Source organism: Melanostigma gelatinosum (assembly GCF_949748355.1).
Source record: "Melanostigma gelatinosum genome assembly, chromosome: 14".
NCBI lineage: Eukaryota > Metazoa > Chordata > Actinopteri > Perciformes > Zoarcidae > Melanostigma > Melanostigma gelatinosum.
The window spans coordinates 24,583,175-24,604,298 of NC_136647.1; the positions used below are offsets into that span (position 1 = coordinate 24,583,175).

At 43.9% G+C, this 21,124-nt stretch overlaps 1 protein-coding gene across 2 annotated transcripts in view; it reads right to left on the minus strand.

The window, feature by feature from the left end:
* Positions 1-21,124, minus strand: part of alcama (activated leukocyte cell adhesion molecule a) — a 136,460-nt gene that overhangs the window by 43,585 nt on the left and 71,751 nt on the right. For both annotated transcript variants that reach the window (XM_079283404.1, XM_079283403.1), the window contains exons 2-6: positions 18,792-18,898; positions 16,858-17,077; positions 15,574-15,638; positions 1,148-1,235; positions 508-678 (exon numbers count right to left, since the gene is read on the minus strand). In XM_079283404.1, coding sequence (XP_079139530.1) covers positions 508-678; positions 1,148-1,235; positions 15,574-15,638; positions 16,858-17,077; positions 18,792-18,898 — 651 coding nt within the window. The remainder of the gene's footprint in view (positions 1-507; positions 679-1,147; positions 1,236-15,573; positions 15,639-16,857; positions 17,078-18,791; positions 18,899-21,124) is intronic.

Here is a 21,124-nt window from a genome sequence, read left to right on the forward strand (position 1 = left end):
CAGTTTGGAACTGCAAGCTTGTCCTCATCCTGCACGAGAAAGGCTTATGGGAGGAAATATTACTTATGGATCAATGTGGGAATTTTTTTGGTTAAAACTTTAAAGTCATTTATTTGACTTGATTGTTGCAGTTAATATTTTTTTTTAATATAACAGGCTAACTTCCATAAATACATCTTTTCATTGGTATTTCTGTGTGCATGTGTGTGTCTGTCTGTCTGTAGTGACTGTTGGTATAAACCGTCATTCCCTCCAGTGCAGTGGTACTGCTTCTCTTCCATTGCACAGAACCGTGGCGCAGTCCTTTATTACATATAGACAAACCCAGCTAAAAGTGCTGTAAAGCCTTAATAAACATCCCCCTATTGTCAGATCATTCAACAAGTATCACTCTACCGCAGATAAAACACTCAATCCTCTTGACAACCTTTTGCATGTCGGCAGGTAGAGCAGGCACAGGGTGTACTACAGCTATGGAGCCTGGTGGCGGCGCTGTTTTCCACTTACAGTGAACGGGAAAGGGCTCCAGCTCTGTCTCCTGACTGCTCAGCTTATGTGAAGACACACAGGCGAAGACAGAGACAGCGTCCTCCTTCGAAGCGGCATACTGGAGGGTGGACGAGGTGGTGGACAGGCCTGTGGCTGGATCCACCTTCATGCTTGGGTTGATCACAACGGCTGCAGACGAAGGGAGGGAACGTCAGATGACAAACACACAGCATATAGTGATTGGCTGAATGCTATAAGCATAGCAAACAGCCTTCTTTGGTTTAGCAGCAAAACCAGATTTGTTGTATCAAACCAGTCCAGATGATTTAAAGTTAGCAATCACAGAAAAGTGTTGAAGTTGCCTTTTAAGAACACTTCTATGATTGTCTTTACTTTCAGGCATTTACTCGCCAAACGTTCACATAATGTTTACTCCATCTGTTACTGTCTGTTCCAAGAGTTAGTCCAATACAAATGTAAACAGTCATATTATTGCATCCTTCAGTGACAAGTAAACAAAAGTGAATTACATATTTCTATTGTCTTAACTACCATACACTATGATTTCATTTTCACTCTCCTGTCACTGTACAAGAACACGCAGGGGCATCTCTGTATGACAGCATCTAGTGGGACTGTTGGAAGGTTTCATCGTTACCTTTCCCATCGGCTACCAACAGCTTTCCATTCTTCTTCCATGTGATCGTAGCTGCAGGGTTTGCATCCGCCGCAACACATGTTCCCACCTGAGCAAAACGAGAAAACAAAGTCTGCACACGCTTACTCACAAGACGCTTTTATTGTTATTATTATTATTGCTATTGAATTGAAAATGTTAAGAATCAGATACAATAATTGAAAGTGTCATTTGATAAATCAAATGGTTTCCTCCACTCTCAGTTTGGAAGGTTGCTATTCATTAATAACTGAACAATATAAAACGGTGTGTTTGTGCCTTTAACCTGAATAGATTCTTATGCTACAATCTCACAAAAGAATTCATCAACATAACACTATCTATGTGGATGGTAGTGTAAATATTACTATTTCACCCATGAGAAGAATGATTATGTGCTCAGAATACCTGCTATTAGCAGCTTCACTCTAAAACCTGTCCAGTGAAGCTCTAGAGTTGTATAATGCAGCATTAGCAACATTAGGAACATTAGCAGGAGGAATCTGGACGGAGGCCAGGAAAGAAACAACTTTCTCATTCAGGAATGAACTTGTTTTTGTGTTCTGAAGCACGCTGTCTCACTATCTCGTTGCTGCATCTGAGTCATAGGAACATTCCTTCTCCCTATCCTGTACTACGGCCTGTATGTGAGTCACCACAGACATGCCTCGTCTGCTTTCAGGACATTCAACAGTATAGTAGAATACTTACAGCATCTCAAAAGGTTCATTACCTTGTTAGAAATTCTTCAAATGAAATCTACCCCTTCTCCCTCATTGAAATATCCAGAATCTATGAATATCCATATTGCATATGCAATATTAAACTGCAATATTGAACTGCTCGACATAAAGTTTGTTCTACTTCACTGAAAAGTCCATTTTTAGTGTATGTGTGCCAGAGGCTTCAAGTTTCCACACCACACTTGTGTAAGCTGCACATTGGATGTCATAAGTCCTGCTGCTACGAACGTGTTGAACTGAGATCATAGAGAAATAGAAATGAGGGATCAATAAGGAACACCTTTTTGACTCTCACCCTCACCTAAGATAATCAGGCTGCCTCTTATGGATTCAGAACTCCATGTAACGTTCTCTATTCTAGTTTGTTGTTGTTTTATTGTCCAATATTTTGTCCATCTTTCAACCAGCTTGTGGCAATTTTTGAAAATGTATTGAGAACCATTTTAATTCTAGAGATAAGGTAGCGTTTAATTCATCTTGTTCCCAAATGCATTGTTGCAACTATAACTCGTCTTCTGCTGTTGGCCACTAAGTACAGCAGCTCCACATGAGAGGCCCAAAGAACCACCAGGAGCAACGCTGAAGGCATTTATTTTCATCAGAACAGATGATACAGTTCTTCATCCTAACGATGATGGTCAAGAAAAAAAGAAAGAAGAAACCAACAATCCAAGTCCAACAAACCAAGTAAGAGAATCAGATCCACAAATGAGTTCCATGGGTATAACAAAGCAGTGATAATATTGAACTGGTGGTGGCTGAATGATAAATGGTGGAACATGTTCTTATCTGCACTGTGTCAACATCTCATCAGGACTGCGGTCAGTAACATAGTACAGTAGTAAACACGTTTCTCACCGGGTTTGATACCTCCCCTCAGAGACATGAAAGCTTTACTCAACTCGACTACAGATAAACATGCTGACTGGCAGAGCTACAGTTTTACAGTCAGCTGGTTTGTGGTTCAGCTTTGAGTAGGGACGGGGCGATATAGGATTTTATCACAATAAAAATCATTCACAATAGTGGTAGATGGTAGATGGTAGTACATTTCTGTTATAGGGGTTAATCAACACAATCAATAGGTGTAGTATCAACACCTGAACTAGAGATGATCATACACACTTATCTCTTCTCGCATTGACTACTGTAACTCACTTTTCACATCACTCAGTGCATCTGCTCTTAACCGTCTGGAGGTCATCCAAAACGCTGCCGCCAGATTGCTCACCAAGACAAATCGACGGTCTCATATCACCCCCGTACTCCGATCGCTCCACTGGCTCCCTGTAGCATCTAGGATACACTTCAAAATTCTCACCATCACTTACAGAGCACTTCACGGTCAGGCTCCGACTTATGTAGCTGATCTACTTCGCCCCTATTCACCCGCCTGCACTCTCAGGTCAAACGCTCTAGGTCTTCTGTCAGTCCCACGCACACGATTTAAGACCCGTGGTGACCGAGCCTTTGAGGCAGTGGCCCCGAGGCTCTGGAATGCTCTGCCTGCAACTCTACGCCTCGCAGATACTGTGAATACTTTTAAGAACCAGCTCAAAACCCACCTTTTTAGGCTGGCGTTTGAGTAAAAACCTGTTCGTGAAACCTTTTGGTGTACTGTGAAGAAAGCCCAGACCAGAGGTCACACCTCAATTTATCAAAGGCCTTTCCATTAATAAAACAGACCTGTATTGAGCCTGTGCAAATCACTTCTACAGAGCAAGTTGAGTTTCTAGACCCAACTCGCTCCCTGGACTGAAAACGAATACACATCTTGGGTACAGATACATTCGATCACCTTGTCCTTCCTGAGAAGCTTAGCCCAACCCACAACTTTTGTTTCACTGTTATTTCCTGTAACCCTGTATATAATCATGGCCAGAACTCTCTCTGGTCAGAACTCTCTCTGGTCAGAGAGAGTTCTACACCTTTGTTGTGAACTTCTGTCTCCACTGCGCAGTGAATAAAACTCATCTGAACCAGTCACAGAATTGGACCTGAAAGAAACTTTTCTTCAACAGGAGCTTATGATTTATGATTTTTCACAAAAAAGATGTGTCCTCTGTGGTGCAATAAAAATTAAAGTTGCAAGCAGCGATGTACGGGCCCTCGCACCTTCCCGCGTCTCGGGGGTACTGTCAGGACAGACGCCACCGCCTTCGACAACGCGTCCCAGAGTGAAATGTGTTTCTCACGCGAGGACTGTGCGACGCTGGAAATTATGTGGTGTTATTCCAGCAGTTCCTGTATCCACTATGTGGCGCTAGAGAACATGTGCATTATGTTGCTCTATATCAAGTGCAGCTATTAAGTGGTGCAACAGATCACAAACCTCACGGTTCGGATCACGGTTCTTGAGTCACGGTTCGGATCATTATTCGGATCAACAAAGAAAAGGGGAGGAGTCAAATATAACTTTGCTTTCCATTTATTAATTAAAGAACTTCAAGAACACTTAAAGCAAAGAACTTTGGGCTATAGTCTTACACAAAAACAAAAAATATTGAAGATGTCCAATTTGAAACAAAATTAAATAAATAAATAAAAATAAAACATTCAAGAATATTCAATTCTGTTAAGTTTAAGTGCAACATGAGGTCTGTTGATATCCTCGTCCTTTCATCAATACTGAAAGAAAGAAACAGCCAGTGAGCTAGCTTCCACTGTTTACACTGAACTGAACTGCTCGGCAACAACTTGGGTCTGTTTACTTCCTGCCAGGTTATGTCATTCAAATGTTACATTACTGTGACATTATTTTCAAAAAGATGAGAATATCTACATTGTCTGGGAGACAAAAAGAAAAAAAAAGAAAATTTTTTTTTTTTTTTTTTGCTGGTGGATTCGCGGGCCACATAAAATGACGTGGCGGGCCGGATTCGGCCCGTGGGCCTTGAGTTTGACACGTGTGTCATAGAGGCCTGGAACAGCTTCACACTGAAGTGGGTGCGTGAGTGGATTTCGTAGCGTGGCTCAAGCATTTTAACCAGATTTTGAAATCCTTTGTTTTCTACAACGGAGTGTCCCTGTCGCTGACAGACGGGATGGATGGTGGCTCTTCATATGTGTGGACATGCCGATGTTTTGCCGTTGTCGTGTGTCTTTCTCTTTAAATAACGCCTACATACCGTAACGGTTTCGTCCACCACCCTCATCCGTCATTATACGTTACAGGGAAGACAAAATGTTCCCAAACTTGCGACTTAAATGACGCCGGGGGTGTCTCAAGTCCTCCGCTCGCCATGACTTCCGAAGTTAAATGCTAACTACACACTGTGATGATTACACTGTAAAAAGAAAAGAAAAGAAATACTCAATTGATCCGCGGTTCACGAGAGATCCGAACCGTGAGGGCTGATCCGAACACCACTAATTATATAGTATAAATACAGTAAACTGTATAAATCTAGTGCACGGTGGTGCTCTATTGTTCCCTGCTGGTACATTATGATCATTATTTAATGTAAAGCAGGACAAGTCAGGAGCGTATTGCACCTTTAAGAGAGAAGTGTGTGTGTGAAAGTATTTGCATGCACTGTGGCTTTTGTTGGCGGCCGCAGAAGTGCAGGAGACCATCTTTACAAATTACAAAGGCTTAAATTCCAGTGTCAGTTGTGATGGGAATTCTTTATTTCAACAGAATGCAATCACTTGAGCCATGTTGTAACAGGTGTGGTAAGGACCCAGGAGCAGTACGACAGACACCAGGGATAGTTTAAGGCCATATCCACACTAGGCCGTGTCTCGTTAGATGCAGAGTTCTCAAATAGAACCGATCTCCGTCCACACGGGAGTTTTCAGCATTATTGGAGCATCCACACGGCAGCCTTCGAAGGCGGACAGCACGTGACCATTAACGTACACTGGGCATGCGCATGATGGTGTAAACAGGAAGTGGATTGCTTGCATAGTTAAAAAAAATATGACAGAGTAATTAAGTAGTCTTTAATAATGAAAGGTTGTATTTGATACTTAAGATCTTCCTCTATAAACTCAAACAGACACAGTTCGTGGAAAGTTTTCGAAGTTTTATTTTTCAGACTGAGTTACAGCGCTACCGGTCTGTCTGTCTATATATCTCTCTCTCTCTCTCACATCAACTTTACTTTAAAATCAACAATTACACAGAAACGTTTACTCGATTATGGTCCATAAATGTGGTCAACACACGTCGATCACTCGCTTCCATGTGTTGTTGTCGTGGGGGCTGTTAGATCCTGGGGTACTTCTGGCCCGATACGGGGCTACTTACTGACTCAGCTCTCTATTAAAAGATTGTCGAGCTGGTGTTCTTGCGAGGGAACTCGCCTGGCTCTGCTCACTGCCGTTACTTCCGACGTCTACCCTGCTTCCTCCGGTCTGAGTGCACTCGGCCGATAGACCAGCCTGGCCCCGGGCGCTCCTACCAGTCGCGTCGGTTATGGCAGCTTCCCTCTTCTGGATCTGTGCTCTTGGTAAATGCCAGGTTAGGTTTTAACGGCGAGGATTACTTCTAAAACCGTAAGGGATTGTTAAGTGGATTCGGTCTCTAGGATAACCTTACAGAACTCTGTTGTTAGACATACAATGGATTTAACTTTTTACTGCCACGAGGAACTTTTACTACTTGAGCAAATAAATGCACTTGAGAAATTTACTTTAAATGCAGATTAGATATTTATTGCAGGTTATATTTAGTTAGTTAGCAAGGGTTAAGCTACAGCTCACATAAAATGTTACTACACTTGATTCGTTACTTTAATTTTCTTCTTAGATTATACTCATTAGTTTTAGATGCCGAGACGGCTCGGTTGGAGCTGGATCTTCAATGGTTCGGTGAAAAAGTTATTTTGGAGTTGTTAGGAGCGAAGGTCCGGCCAGACCCTCGGATTCCTCCTGCTCTCGCAGCGGAGTCCGTTCAACAGTCCTCAAGGCTCAGTACAAAGTCTTTCTAGGGCTGCCGCGTTCCTCCGTTGTTCAGTTGTTAAAGTCGAGCAGTGGGGAGAGGAAAACCTCCGTCTTTCAATCTTTGTCCACGAACAGCGGTCTTCTTTCCGTGAACAGAGACGAAGTCCTCGAATAGTTGCAATCATCCGTATCTTCTTCTCAGAGCGTCTGGACGGCCCGTGCAGAAATCCCGTTTTGGGGCTTGCAAGCGTCTCCTTTTATCCTTGATTTGGGCTATCTGTTCCCCTCCCTCCTATTCTGAACACATGATCCTTTCCCCACCCTCTTGTGTGTGCCCTTGTTTCTGGAAAGTACCGATTTTCCCTCTTGCCTGTGTGAGTGATCTCTTGCAGCAGTATTCCAAGTCTCATGACTGTTTTCCTGACCTACGCCCAAAACATCTGTTCCTGACTCACTCGGTCTGCTGACACACCATGACAAACACTTTTTCCACATCTCAGCTCCGGTTCACAGAACATTATTATAATCAGTTTTTACATTTGTTAAATCACTCTATGCATTAAACATTAGTTATATAATGATCATAAACCTTAACTTATCTAAAAAACAGGGACATCATCTTCGCCCTCTATCAATTCTTTAGGGCATTTGCTCCATCTTTTAGGGCACAACATCATGCAACAGGTCCGACTCGCTAGCTTCTAAGCTAATTTTAACATTACCGCCAATGGGGAAATGCTAACTGCGATTAGCATTAGCGAATATAATATATCTTCGTACATATTTTCATAAAGAAATACTTGCAGACTAAGGTCTCTCAAGGCTACCAAACGTAAAAAGTAAAACGAATCAGCGTCGATCACTCGTCTCTCACTAGTTTCCTCTGTGTAGGAGGAGTCTCCAACCTCATCATCAGGGACCGCCTTCGCCTCTGATCTCCCACTTTCCCCACCCTTCCTAGACACGGAGTCTTTACCTCCCTCCCCAGCTATTTCGGGTCCATACTTTGGATTGCAATCCTCTCTCACACTCTCCCCATCCTCCCCCCACCTGGAGTTCACTGACAACATGAACATCAAACTTTTTCTGTCGCGCCCCACTTTGGAGGAAGAAAAATGTTCATGCCCCACCGCCCCAACAAAATTGTAACAAAATGGTCTATGTTGAATTTGTATTGAAACATTTTGTGACTCCATCTGTGCTTTTTCAAATAATAGAATAAAGAAAATTGCAATCACTTTTAAGTAAACCAGATTGCTCCATCAGACAAAAACAAATAAAATGTGCAATCACTTTGTTAGAACAATGCAAAAAAGAACTACAATTACGTAATTGTTTACGTAATTACTTTTTTTTTTTTAAATACAAAAATTCTGCATTTCCCCCTGCGCCCCACGTGTAATACCACCGCGGCCCACTAGTGGGGCGCGCCCCACAGTTTGAGAACCACTGCATTACTTGAAACTGAAAAATGTCCTGTTCATCTTCAAAAGAAGCTGGTTTTCAAAATTGCGAAAATTCTGTTTCGCTCTTCTTGGGCTGAAGACTAGTCCTGCGATGCTAAATAGCCTTTCACAGGCCGCTGAGGCAGGTAGAGGTGTGTTCAGCTTCACAGACAGCTTGCGCACAGCTGGGAAGTATTCCCCTAATGCTGCGCTCTCGCGGCTCCTGTCAATCCTATGGTGTGGTGGCTAGCTAACGTTAAGTTAGCTAACGTTAGCCAACTAGTGCTGCAATAATTATAGCTAAGATGAATCAACAAAATCTCAGAACTGTCAACACTTCCTCAGCTCACTAACTCACTAGCGATCCACGGGTGTTGGTCTTCGTCACCACCGTGGTTTGTTGCGGGAGTAGCAGGTGCTTCCATTTCTGCTTCAGTCATGAAATCAGTCATCGTAGAGTGGAATTATACTAATGTAGTTGCTCGCTAGCTTATAGCATATAGCATCCTGGGCATCACTGGGAATCAAAACACCGCAGCTTTGAGAGCACTTGTTTGCAATTGTGCATTAACGTGATTAAACAATGATTTAACTTGCAAGCTAGGACCACTGATTCACCAAACCTGCTTGCTTGTAGTCTGTGTTCCACCACAGTCCCCGACGTTGGTCTCATGATTCATTTTGTTTCAAAAGATAGATTTGATTTTGTAGCAAGTAACGAAGGTTTCAGGGGAAATGTATTGGAGTAAAAGTATCAGTTTTCTTTGCAAAATGTAGTGAAGTAAAAGTAAAAGTCAACAGAAATATAAATAGTAGTGCTGGGCAAGTTAACGCGTTAATTTCGCGTTAACGCATTAATTAATTAACGCCGACAATTATTTTATTGCGAGTTAACGCATTTTTTAAATTTATTATAATTATAATTATTTTTTTAAATTGAAAGACAAGAGACAATACATATACATTACAACAAGAGGATGACAAGAAGAGCGAAGGACTTTGAAAGTTAGCGGAAACATTACCGTGAGACAACATCCGGTTTCTTCAGACGAACATCCGGTTTTCAGAATAAGATACCAACAAAGTATGAATTATATTCACATTAAGTATAAAACATGCTACCTGCATCTCGTGAACCAAATGTTATTGCCCTTTTGTTCATATAGCAGTACTTTTAAAATAGAAGTGCGCAATACACTACTTTTGAATTCATTATTGAACTTTGCCATAACAAGGCAAGGCAAGGCAAGTTTATTTGTATAGCACATTTCAACAGCAAGGTAATTCAAAGTGCTTCACATGAAACCATTAAAAACATAAAGGCAAAAGTAAAGGAGATTTAAAACATACATTGAAACAATAATCGATGTCTCCCTGAGACATTACGCTGCACGCAATCAACCATACACTGCCGCAATTCTGCAATTACTCGCACACAAACCACGTCTGGAAAAGATCTCTGCCGATCTGCGTTTTATAGTGTACGCCTTGCACAAACAGAAAAGTCTTCAATCTTGATTTAAATGAGGGTCTCAGCAGACCTGCAGCTTTGCAACAACAGCTGCAACAATGTGATTAATCACGATTAATCGCAAAGAATCCATGCGATTAATCGCGATAAAATATTTAAATCGGTGCCCAGCACGAATAAATAGTAAAGTAAAGTACAGATATCCAAAAAAACGACTTAAGTACAGTAACGAAGTATTTCTACTTCGTTACTATCCACAGGTATATGCTGGAAGGTCTTGCATGGAAGCGGAGAACGATCTGGCAGTGAGTGTGTGTGTGACTGGCGTTTATGCAGCAGAGTGAGCAGGTGAGAGTAATGAGCTGACGAGGTGTGACTGGCAGGTGCACTGAATAAACTGATTAGGTGAGTGAGCCGTGGAAAAAACAGGATAATCGTGGCAGAGCTGTGACAATTGTACTGTATGGTCTGATCTAACAGGCCAGGCGAGGCCAGGTGAGAATGTAATGCTATTCAACTTGACCACAGGAGGAAAATAGATGAATGTGCTGTCTGAGTCAGATAACAAAAAATCCCCCGACAACCATTCATCGTCGGATAGTCTACAGAGCTTTTAACATACTGTAGGTCCATGAGGAGAGCTCTGTTTAAATGAATTACCTTCAGGCGACACAGGCTCCCATCCAAGTACAACATGTAGCTCCTCTCTCCCACCCAGATCAACCAGGCGATAACACTGACTTAATGCAATATCCATCACATTCAAAGGAAAAAGACAGAGCCTATTTATAGCCGCATACAAATCGGACTAATGAGAGAACAGTTTGCTCGCGCGTGGCGTTTGTTTACAAGATAAAAAAGACAAAAAAAACTTCCTGCACCGTGCCTTCGAAAAGGTAACGGGCGTACACCAGAAGATTGACCAGATTTTTGCTTCTCTCTCTCCAATCATACATTCCACCATCTCTTTAACATTTTTTTCCCTATCCACCACCGCCTCGCCTTCTCCCTATTACGCGGTCAGAATACTACCACAACACGCCGCCTGTCTCAGGCAGAAATGCGCTCATCGACTCACGGGAACAACACCGAGTTGTAATATATACCTCCATAACACCCCGCCACTCTCGGCTCATACCTCCCCAGCAACGAGGCACATCACCCGGTCACAATACCTCCAGAATATCCCCCGGGTGAAATCCGGGACTTGGTTTTATGGTTCCAAGTGGCGGGCGCTCACCCGTTGGCGCCGGGACGCAAGGTCTCCAGCCGCCCCCGCCGTGAGGCACCCGATCGTCGGGTCTCTCAGCCCTCGGAACAGGCCGCGGGTCAACAACTTGTGGGTGGCGGGGTAGAGGCGAGGCAGATCACAGAAAAATAAGACTAGAGTACAGCAAAGATATGTTGATGAGAAACGTATTTGTAATACGTCAAACACAAACGTAATCAGGGAGAAAATACGTTTATGGTCAAACGTAATTGAGAATGCATTTTAGTTTTGGGAGAACGTAATTTTTAGGAGACAGGACTGCACCATGAGACCACCATTACATTTTTCCTCTCGCACACCCCCTAGAGGCAGCTCGCGCACCAGACTTTGGGAATCCCTGTACTAACCCATATAGGCTCTTAACATGTGCTTAACATGTGTCACACTCAGCAGCATGGCCCATTTTACTTCTGTCTAAAAATTACACGGGCTGACTTTTGTGTTCAAATGAAAATGCATCCTTGGCTGATCCATGGCTGAGACAGTTCAGGCTTGCTGCATTCTCCACCACTCAACATGACACTTTCCTCTAATTTGGAATTCCACTTGAGTATGAAGTAGCCGTGCCCTCCATCATCCCTCCTGCAACTTATCAAAACTGAAATCCCTCTCTTCCACTCCCACTTTTTTTTCTTACCCTACGTCTCTCCTTGTCTCTCTCCCCTCACCACAAAATGCTCTAAGCTGTTCAACAGCAGTAGATTTCTTAGGTGGGAATACCGATGGAGGCAGCAGCACTCACTTGATCCAGAATCAGAATCAGCTTTATTGTCCATGTATGCGTGCGCATACGTGGAATTTGACTCTTGTTACACATTACTCTCATCGTACATACACACATATGAAATATATACAATAAACAAGAGAAATATAAGAAAAACAAGGACATTTAACAGCTATATACAATATAAGTATAAATATATCCCACACAAAAGTGTGTATGTATATATATATCAAACAGAGGTGGTGCAGTATAACCTATTTATTGTTCATGAGAGTGACGGCCAGTGGAAAGAAGCTGTTCCTGTGTCTGGTGGTCTTGGCATACAGAGCCCTGTAGCGTCTACCAGAGGAGAGGACTTGGAACAGCTTGTGTCCAGGGTGTGAGGGGTCTGCAGAGATCTTTCCAGCCCGTTTCCTGACTCTGGAGGTGTACAAGTCCAGGATGGAGGGCAGGCTGGAACCAATGATCCTCTCTGCAGACCTGACAATCCGTGGTAGTCTGTTTCTGTCCTGTTTGGTGGCCGATCCAAACCACACAGTGATGGAAGAACAGAGAACAGACTGGATGATGGCTGAGTAGAACAGGATCAGCAGCTCCTGAGGTAGGTTGTACTTCCTGAGCTGGCGCAGGAAGTAAAACCTCTGCTGGGCCTTTTTCCTGATGGTGTTGATGTTGGGAGCCCACTTCAGGTCCCGGGAGATTGTGGATCCCAGAAACCTGAAGGTCTCCACAGCAGATACAGTGTTGTTGTGTATGGTGAGGGGGGGGGGGGCAGTGTTGGAGGGCTCCTCCTGAAGTCCACTGTCATCTCCACACTGTCTTGAGCCTGTTCAGCTCCAGGTTGTTCTGACCACACCAGAGGACCCGCTGTTCAACCTCCCGCCTGTACGCAGACTCATCACCGTCCCTGATGAGGCCGATGACCGCTGTGTCGTCTGCGAACTTCAGGAGTTTAACAGACGGGTCCTCTGAGGTGCAGTCGTTGGTGGGAGAAGAGCAGTGGGGAGAGCACACATCCCTGGGGGGTCCAGTGCTGATAGACCGGGTGCTGGATGTGATTTTTCCCAGCCTCACCTGCTGCGTCGTCAGTCAGGAGGTTAGTGATCCACTGACAGGTGGAGGCTGCACAGTGAGCTGGGAGAGTTTGGGTTTGAGTATTTCCAGGATGATGGTGTTGAACGCAGAGCTGAAGTCCACAAACAGAACCCTTGCATATGACCCTGGGGAGTCGAGGTGTTGCAGCATGTAATGCAGTCCCATGTTGACTGGATCATCCACCGACCTGTTTGCACGGTAGGCAAACTGCAGGGGATCCAGCAGGGGTCCTGTGATGTTCTTCAGATGGGTCAACACCACAGACGTCAGGGCGACGGGCCTGTAGTCATTTAATCCTGTGATGGAGGGTTTCTTGGGGACCGGGATGATGGTGGAGCGTTTGAAGCAGGAGGGGACTTCACACAACTCCAGTGATCGGTTGAAGATCTTTGTGAAGATGGGGGCCAGCTGGTCAGCACAGACTTTCAGGCAGGGTGACACACCGTCTGGGCCTGGTGCCTTCCTGATCTTCTGTCTGTGAAAGAGCCGACTCACATCCTCTTCGCAGATCCTCAGTGCCGGTGGGGGGTCGGTTGGCAGAGATGAGGAGGCAGGGGGTGTAGATGGTTGTTTGATGGGGCAGGTGGGGGGTGTGAGGGTAGGCTTATCAAACCTGCAGGAGAAGGCATTCAGGTTGTCAGCCAGTTGGTGATTGGCCTCAGTGGGGGGGGGATGGTCTCCTGTAGTTGGTGAGGACTTCCAGGCCTCTCCAAACTGACGAGGGGTCGTTGGCTGAAAACTTGTTCTTCAGCTTTTCAGTGTAGCTTCTCTTAGCTGCCCTGATCTCCCTCGTCAATGTGTTTCTGGCCTGGTTGTACAGGATCCTGTCCCCACTTCTGTAGGCCTCCTCCTTGGCCCGACGAAGCTGCCTGAGTTGTTCAGTACACCAGGTTTATTGTTATTGTATGTGCAGAAGGTTTTAGTTGGCACACACATGTCCTCACAAAAACTGATGTATGATGTCACAGTGTCAGTGAGCCCATCCAGGTCTGTAGCAGCAGCCTCAAAAACATTCCAATCAGTGCAGGCAAAGCAGGACTGTAGCTCCAGCTTTGCCTCGTTTGTCCATCTCCTCACAGTCTTCACCACAGGCTTTGCAGATTTTAGTTTCTGCCTGTAGGTCGGGAGAAGATGGACCAGACAGTGACAGAGAGTCCCAAAGCTGCACGGGGTACTGAGCGATATGCGTCCTTTATGACAGTGTAGCAGTGGTCCAGTGTGTTCTTGTCCCTGATGCTACAGTTAATATGCTGTCTGTATTTAGGCAGTTCTTTGCTGAGGTTTGCTCTGTTGAAGTCCCCAAGAACAATGAGCAGGGAGTCTGGGTGTTTATGCTCCGTGTTGTTTATCTGCTCAGCCAGGTGTTGGAGAGCCTCACTCACAGGCCTGGGGTGGGATGTAAACACCGACCAGGATGAATGAGGAACACTCCTGCGGTGAATAAAAAGGTTTGCAGTCGATGAAAAGTGTTTTCAAGTGAGGGCTGCATGATTCCTTTGACACTGTGACATCAGTACACCAACTTTCATTAATGTAGAAGCAGATTCCGCCTCCCCTCGTTTTCCCCGACAGCGCCGTTACGCGGTCCGCTCGGAGGAGTTGGAAGCCCGGCAGATGAAGTCCGCTGTCTGGGATGTGCTCACCGAGCCAGCTTTCAGTAAAACACAGGGTGGCGGAACTGCTAAAGTCCGTGTTTGCTTTGTTGAGGAGCAGCAGCTCATCCATCTTGTTGGCCAGAGAGCGGACATTCGCCAGGTGAATTGACGGGAGCACAGTTCTGAGTCCCCGTTGGCGCAGATTAACGAGCACTCCTGCTCGCTTCCCTCGTCGGCGTCTCCGGTAGATTCAGAGTAGGGCAGCTGCTCCCCCAACTAAAATCTCTGAAAAACTCTGTGGTTCTATGAAATGCGGTGAAAAGGTTTGGCCAGAGAATAGACTGATGTTTAAGAGTTCCTCTCTACTGAATGTGATCAGAGAGGGAGAGCTGGAAACAAGACAAACGAACAAAAACAGAAAAAGTACAAGAGAGCGCAGTACCGAGGCTGCCATTGGCGGCGCCATCTTGAATCTAATAATAATAAATGTGTATATGTGGTGGAATAAACGTGCACTGCTTGCTAGAGAGAGAGGAGGCAGATGACCACTGTAAACGTGTTGCTTTTCAAAAAGATACTTATATCAGTGTGTGTGTGTGTGTGTGTGTGCGTGTGTGTGTGTGCATGTTTGCGTGTGTGTGCGTGTTCAGGGAATGAAAATAAACAGCAAAAAAAAGAGTAATTCTTGCAAGAGTAAGTGTTTAACAATGAATGAAGGTAAGATTTAGAAACACATGTGTTGTTCTTAAAGCACACATCTGTGCGTGCTGTCATCGTCTGAAATGTGTAGCGGTTGTGCATGTCAATGTTGTCCAACAAAAGTATTCGAGGTAATTACAGTTCAGTCATCTTATACTACAGCATTGCTCTGACCGCAGCTGAATCATACATCTCACATCAACTACTTTTCCAGACTTCCTCCAAGGCCTCAGGCTGCTTGGACTGCATGTTATCCAACATGTCAGACTCCTGCGTGTCCCTGCAGACCACAATGGCAACTCATTCAATACTCTCAACGGGTCTTCACGTCACATTCTGAGCGGTGTTCACTCAATATTTACAGTCAGCCCATAACACTACAGATGAAAACATACCACGGCCTCCACACTTGAATTCAGGACAGCTTCGCACTTCCACGGCACAGAGCATTCAAATGTAAAGGCTGTAGTGAATCTTACCGTTGTTGCCTTGTCCTTCTGCAGTACTTCAGTCTTGTCCATAATCTGAACTGAAGACGGTTTCTCTGCAAACAAAAGGAGACAATCATGCTTGGGAATCACAAAGATTGGCTCAGGGAGGTTTTTTATAACGTTGTTTGGATGTCCTTCATACTATCAATAACTTCTAAATGTATCTAGAGTACTGAGGGGAACAGTGAGTCAGCACCTGGCTAGTAGAACGCCTGGTTCATCGAAATACTCTGGCTGCAAATGTATTGCATTGTTATGAATCAAGCTGTAGGACATCATTTCAACTTGTCCTATGTTAACTCCCACCTAACCCTCTCTCTAAGGCCAATTGAGCCTTTCCCGCTTGGGTTAGCAAAGCCCATTAGCAGGTGATACATGGCTTTGAAATTCCAAAACTGTATTTTCTAATGCACAGGGAGGAACCAAAGTGACAAACCTACAGTGGACAACATTGAGTTTTAATGCAATTAAAACCAAGCTGCTTGTTAAACTGGCTCAATATCCCTCCATGCATCTTTGAATACACTTGACAAATGTAATTGTTTTTGGTTAATAAGTCAGTGCTGTGGACTTTCTGGTTACATCAGTTACTTCTTGGTAATTACACCAAAATAACTTGTAACATGACATTATTCACAAAATGTAAAACCAGATCAGTCTGCATGAATCTATATATTTGAAAAAGTATATGTACACATATACTATATGTAATATGTACACAAGATCCTTCTGCAGAATAACTGCAGAATAACCATTCTAGCACTCAGAAGTGTAAATGCATTTCTGCAATACAATGCTTCAAAATGTGATCTGTCAATGTAATATATATGCAGGTCTCTATGATGAATATTGTTCATCATATTGTGTCTTTCATATATTTTTCATGAGAAAAATCTCCTTAACAGCGTAGAATTGGCTCATTGGCAGGGTTTCAGTTTTGAGCTCATGGAGATGATGAATAAGTGATACTGCTGCAGTCTTCACATTCAGATCCATGCAGTGTTGGAGTGTAACAGGAATGTCACAGGTTGGACCTCATCAGACTGCCATCGTGATTGTTAAGTAATTGAACCCTCAGATGGGACCAACGTGTCAAATTTATGTAACAAGGTGAATGTTGAGAAAAATGGAAAGAAACATTCGGCTCCAATAAGAATAAGAGCTTCAGAAACACTGCAGACACACATGCTTCAAAGCTAACTTCAGATAAAATCATCAATGAAGTTGGAGGATAGACATTGGTTTTGTGTTTCGTGTCAATATTGAGCTTACTGTAAACGGCGACAGAGACCGGGTACTCCATGAGGTTGGAGCCGGACACCACCATGCAGGTGAAGGTCTTTTGGTCTTTGAGCGAGGCCTTGGTGATGAGCAGGCTGAACTCGTCATCGATGCTAACCCTCTCGGCGTAATCATCAGTGGCCTGAACCGTGGCTTGGTCGTTGCGGGCCTGTTTGATCAACAGATCGCCCGCAGTGTCGTCATTGTTCTCCTGAAGAGACAGAGAGGACAGACACATTCTGTGATTTTGTAAATCTGAACATCACAGCTCCTCATTCCTCAATTACAATTTAGGATACATTACCCAACAGAGATGTACATACATGTAACAGCAGACCTCCAAAGAAAATCTAACTGTGATTTAATTAAAAGATGTAACCATGGAAACTGCCAAGTCACATTGTCTCTTCAATAATTAGCAGATTCAGCATGACAGATCACCAGTGATCTCATTGTTACCGTTTAATCACAAACATTAACAGTTATCTCTTTGTTGTTACAATGCTTCTTGGCAATAAATGGTATACCGTTGGAAAGCCTGTTTATTTCCCTTTTAAATTAAGCACATTTGTAAGGAACATGTATTTGTGGGATGAGCAGAATGTGGGTTGCGCCCCTGCATATAGGGAGCAGTGGGCTGCCCTGAGAAGCGCCAGGGGAGCAGTTAGGGGTTCAGTGACATTCAGGGACACTTCGACACAGGACACGTAGCAGCCAAGGATGGAACCACCGACCTTGCTGTTACCGGACGACCCTCTCTACCCAATGAGCCACGGTCAACCCCTTCCACACCTTGGCTCAAGTCATCCTTTGTAGTTTCTCCCTTAAGTTACATGAGTATCTCTTGCTTTTCTCACCACCTGCTCTCCCTCATCCGGTAAGGTCATGTTTACACAGTCAGCTGGTTATTGTAGCAGTACAAGATGTCAGATGCCGACTTGAGTTATTGTTGCAATACAAGTCTTTTTTGGTCCTTTTTGGCCGCTCCATGTACCGGTACTGTAACAGCAGGAATAGACGCACATCACCACCCAATAGATGGAGGGCGTGAGAGCGAGAGTCTCACACACGTATTCTGTCTCGCAGCGCTCACACTGAGGCGTTAAAGTATGGACTGGCTGAAAGTCAATTTTATTGAAGCAGATCGCAGATTACAGTCAGAGCAAAGGTTCCAGTAAAGATGGGACAATCAATCTTATTTACTTCACTTACTAATCATGGCATACAATAGGTCTACATTAGGCTACACACCATGTAATAGTGAAACTCTGGTCATGTGTTCTCCTCACAAAGCTCCTTTGGCACAAAAAACATGAATCAAAGAATAACGACAGAACCGGCATTACTACAGGATTTTCTTTTCCCTTTGGAATTCATGACCACTGTTTATATCCCCTCACTATGTATTCATTGGTTTGTCACACTGAATGTGTTCCCAAAATATTTTGTTTTCTGAATTGCTCTTTACTAATTTATTTATTTACTTTGTCTCTGTGATATTTACAATGATTGTGACTTAAACCCTAGTCTAGCACGGGTGTATTAGCGTACATGTTTGGTTCTTCCCAGTCAATTGGTTGGTTATATGTTCGTGAGTTTGAGTATTTATCATATGAGAAAACCATACACTTAAAGATTCTTTATGTGTAATTAATTAGAGAATGTGTAGAGAAGTCTTCTTTTAGTTCTTCCAGGAAAAGACACTGATTTTGTCACTCAGTTGTGATGAAATTGATGTGACAATGTGTGGTCACGTCCTAAAGAAAAGCCAAATGTATCATATGGTCCTCCTTTTCCTCTTCTTCCATGTCACTGAAGGTCTTTTGAGTGTGCGTGTCACACGAAGTTAAGAAGATAAAGCGCTGTGGCACTGTTTAGACAAAGAACGTTGGTACAGACCGTATTGAGAGTCAGTATCTACTTACGTATTTCCACTTGACGAACATCAGATCCTCTGGCGCCGGAGCTCCTTTGTTGCATGGTAAAACAATGATCTCTCCATACAAGGCAGTCACACCTTCTGCAGCCCACCCTGCAACAAAAAGGTGACACGCTGTTACTATCATCAAACACATTCTGCACCTTTGCTACGGCAATGGCGGCGCATGTGCATTCTGCAGCCTGTAGCGCCCATGAAGTGTTTATCACTAATGGCATATGACAGACTACATTCATCAACATCTGAAAAGGAAATGTGGCGACCAACCAGCCAGACCTGACCGGACCGGAAGAGCCCATATTCCTGTGAGGGTGGACTGGGCACCTCCTTCCAAGTAGAAATATCTAGAAATGGGGGGGTGTGAACAAAGTGAATAAAGCTACACCACACTATGTTGTCACGACACCACAATTTCAAGCACGCCTCTAAGTTTGATGAGGTCGAGCTCAGCGGGTCAAGCTCAGTGCTCCGTGTGCAACGCGAGGATATGGTTTCCTCCACGTGTGGTACACGCTCCAACTCTTTGAAGCGCCTCAGATTCTGCTCATTCCAGAGTGAAAGTGCAGCTGCTAACGCAAGTGGTTTTGGCCAGGGTATGCCTGTTGCTCATCTTTTCTGACTTCTACTGATCTTTAACTACAGCTAGAACGCAACACAACCAAGTATCGGTTTCTATTCAAACTTGATCCTGTCGACAGTAAGACAATGATTCAAATACACTACAAATAACAAAACAAGAAGCCCTTTTTTCTCTGTCATTAGAACTCAATCGATTACTCCAGTGATCGGTGAATACATCCATCATGCTACTCCTCCAGCCAGCCTTTGTGAGGAAGTAAGCATGCCTTATTCCTTATCCAAGATTTGTCAGATTGTACCATATTCTTTCCTTCCATATGATACAATGAGTAACGTCAGTTTTGATTGGTTCTGTTTATTCAAAGAAATACATCAGCTGTGAGAACTTCCAACAACACAACGAGTCAGTCTTCAAGGAGATCATGCAGAAAGCTGCATTTAACTGAAAGCAACCACGTACACAATGTGCAACACTAGTTAGGGTTTAATGAATGGGACTGTGAAAAAGCTGCATGTTTTCTCTGGTAATGCAAGGCACAGGTCACATGGGAATTCAGAGGAGTCAGCTAAATACATTAACTTTGAACACACAACAAGAGTTATGGAGAAGTAAACAAACTGCCTCTGTGTACTCCAGCTGGATGGCCAGTTATGTATTCACAGTGCAAAGAACTAAAGCGGTACAAAAAAAAGAACTTGGTTTGTTCCCCGGCACAACTTCCTGTCACTGGATTTCACATTTATACAAAGGGTTAGGGTTAGCCTAACCCTAACCCGTGACTTACAGAAAAAAGGAGAAGCGATGTTAAAATCGTCAAAGTCTTAATGGCAGCAAAGCGTGCATTTTTATCAACAAATAGTAGAACTAGTAAATATTGCTCGTGAGTCAAATTAGCCAAACGGAGAAAAGAGCAGCTTGCAGCCCCTCTAAGGTAAGAGGGTGCCGTGTGTCTAACCTGCCAGGATTCTGCACGGGACAAGAGCCAAACTGAATAGAAAATACATCTTCAAGAGCAAAAGACTTTAAGGTGTAACTTTGGAGATACTATAGAGTTATTATGAGAAAACTGGTTCTTTAAACTCAGTTAAAGTCTCAGTTTAGCACTGATGACTCTATATGACCTACACAAGTAAAGGAGACATCAGAGAGAAGATCCTTTATTTGTGTGTGGTAATTGTTACTGCTTGTCATCTGTGCTACCGGGTCGGATTCCACTGAAATCACAACTAATCTTGCAGGTTCTCCAGAAACTCCGCTCAGCTAATCCTCCAGCAGTACCTACTCCCCCAGATCCAGCTCAGCCTGGCTGCTTCAGAACCAGGACTGTGCAGCACAGTACAATGCTGCAGGTTTTCTGTGGTTATAACTGCCTTTCATCAACAAAAACCTGCAACTGTTTCTGTCCTGAAGGCCTGGTTGTGTTTGCTCCGATAACAGTTGTTATCTTGCGATGATCCACCAGCTGAACAATAAGGGGGGTGAAAAAAGGATATCCCCATCACCATAAAAGCACCTTAGTTGACTCTGCAAAGTTACTACTTTTGATGTTTTCATCAACTTTTTGCACTTTTCGAGTTGAAATGGGTTTCTTCTCCTCTCACATGTCCTCTGAGCGCTCTGTGTCCTCTCACATGTCCTCTGAGCGCTCTGTGTCCTCTCACATGTCCTCTGAGCACTCTGTGTTATCAAACTGTGAAGGAGAAGTAGACAGGAAAGGCAAAGGAACTGTAGATTTGAAA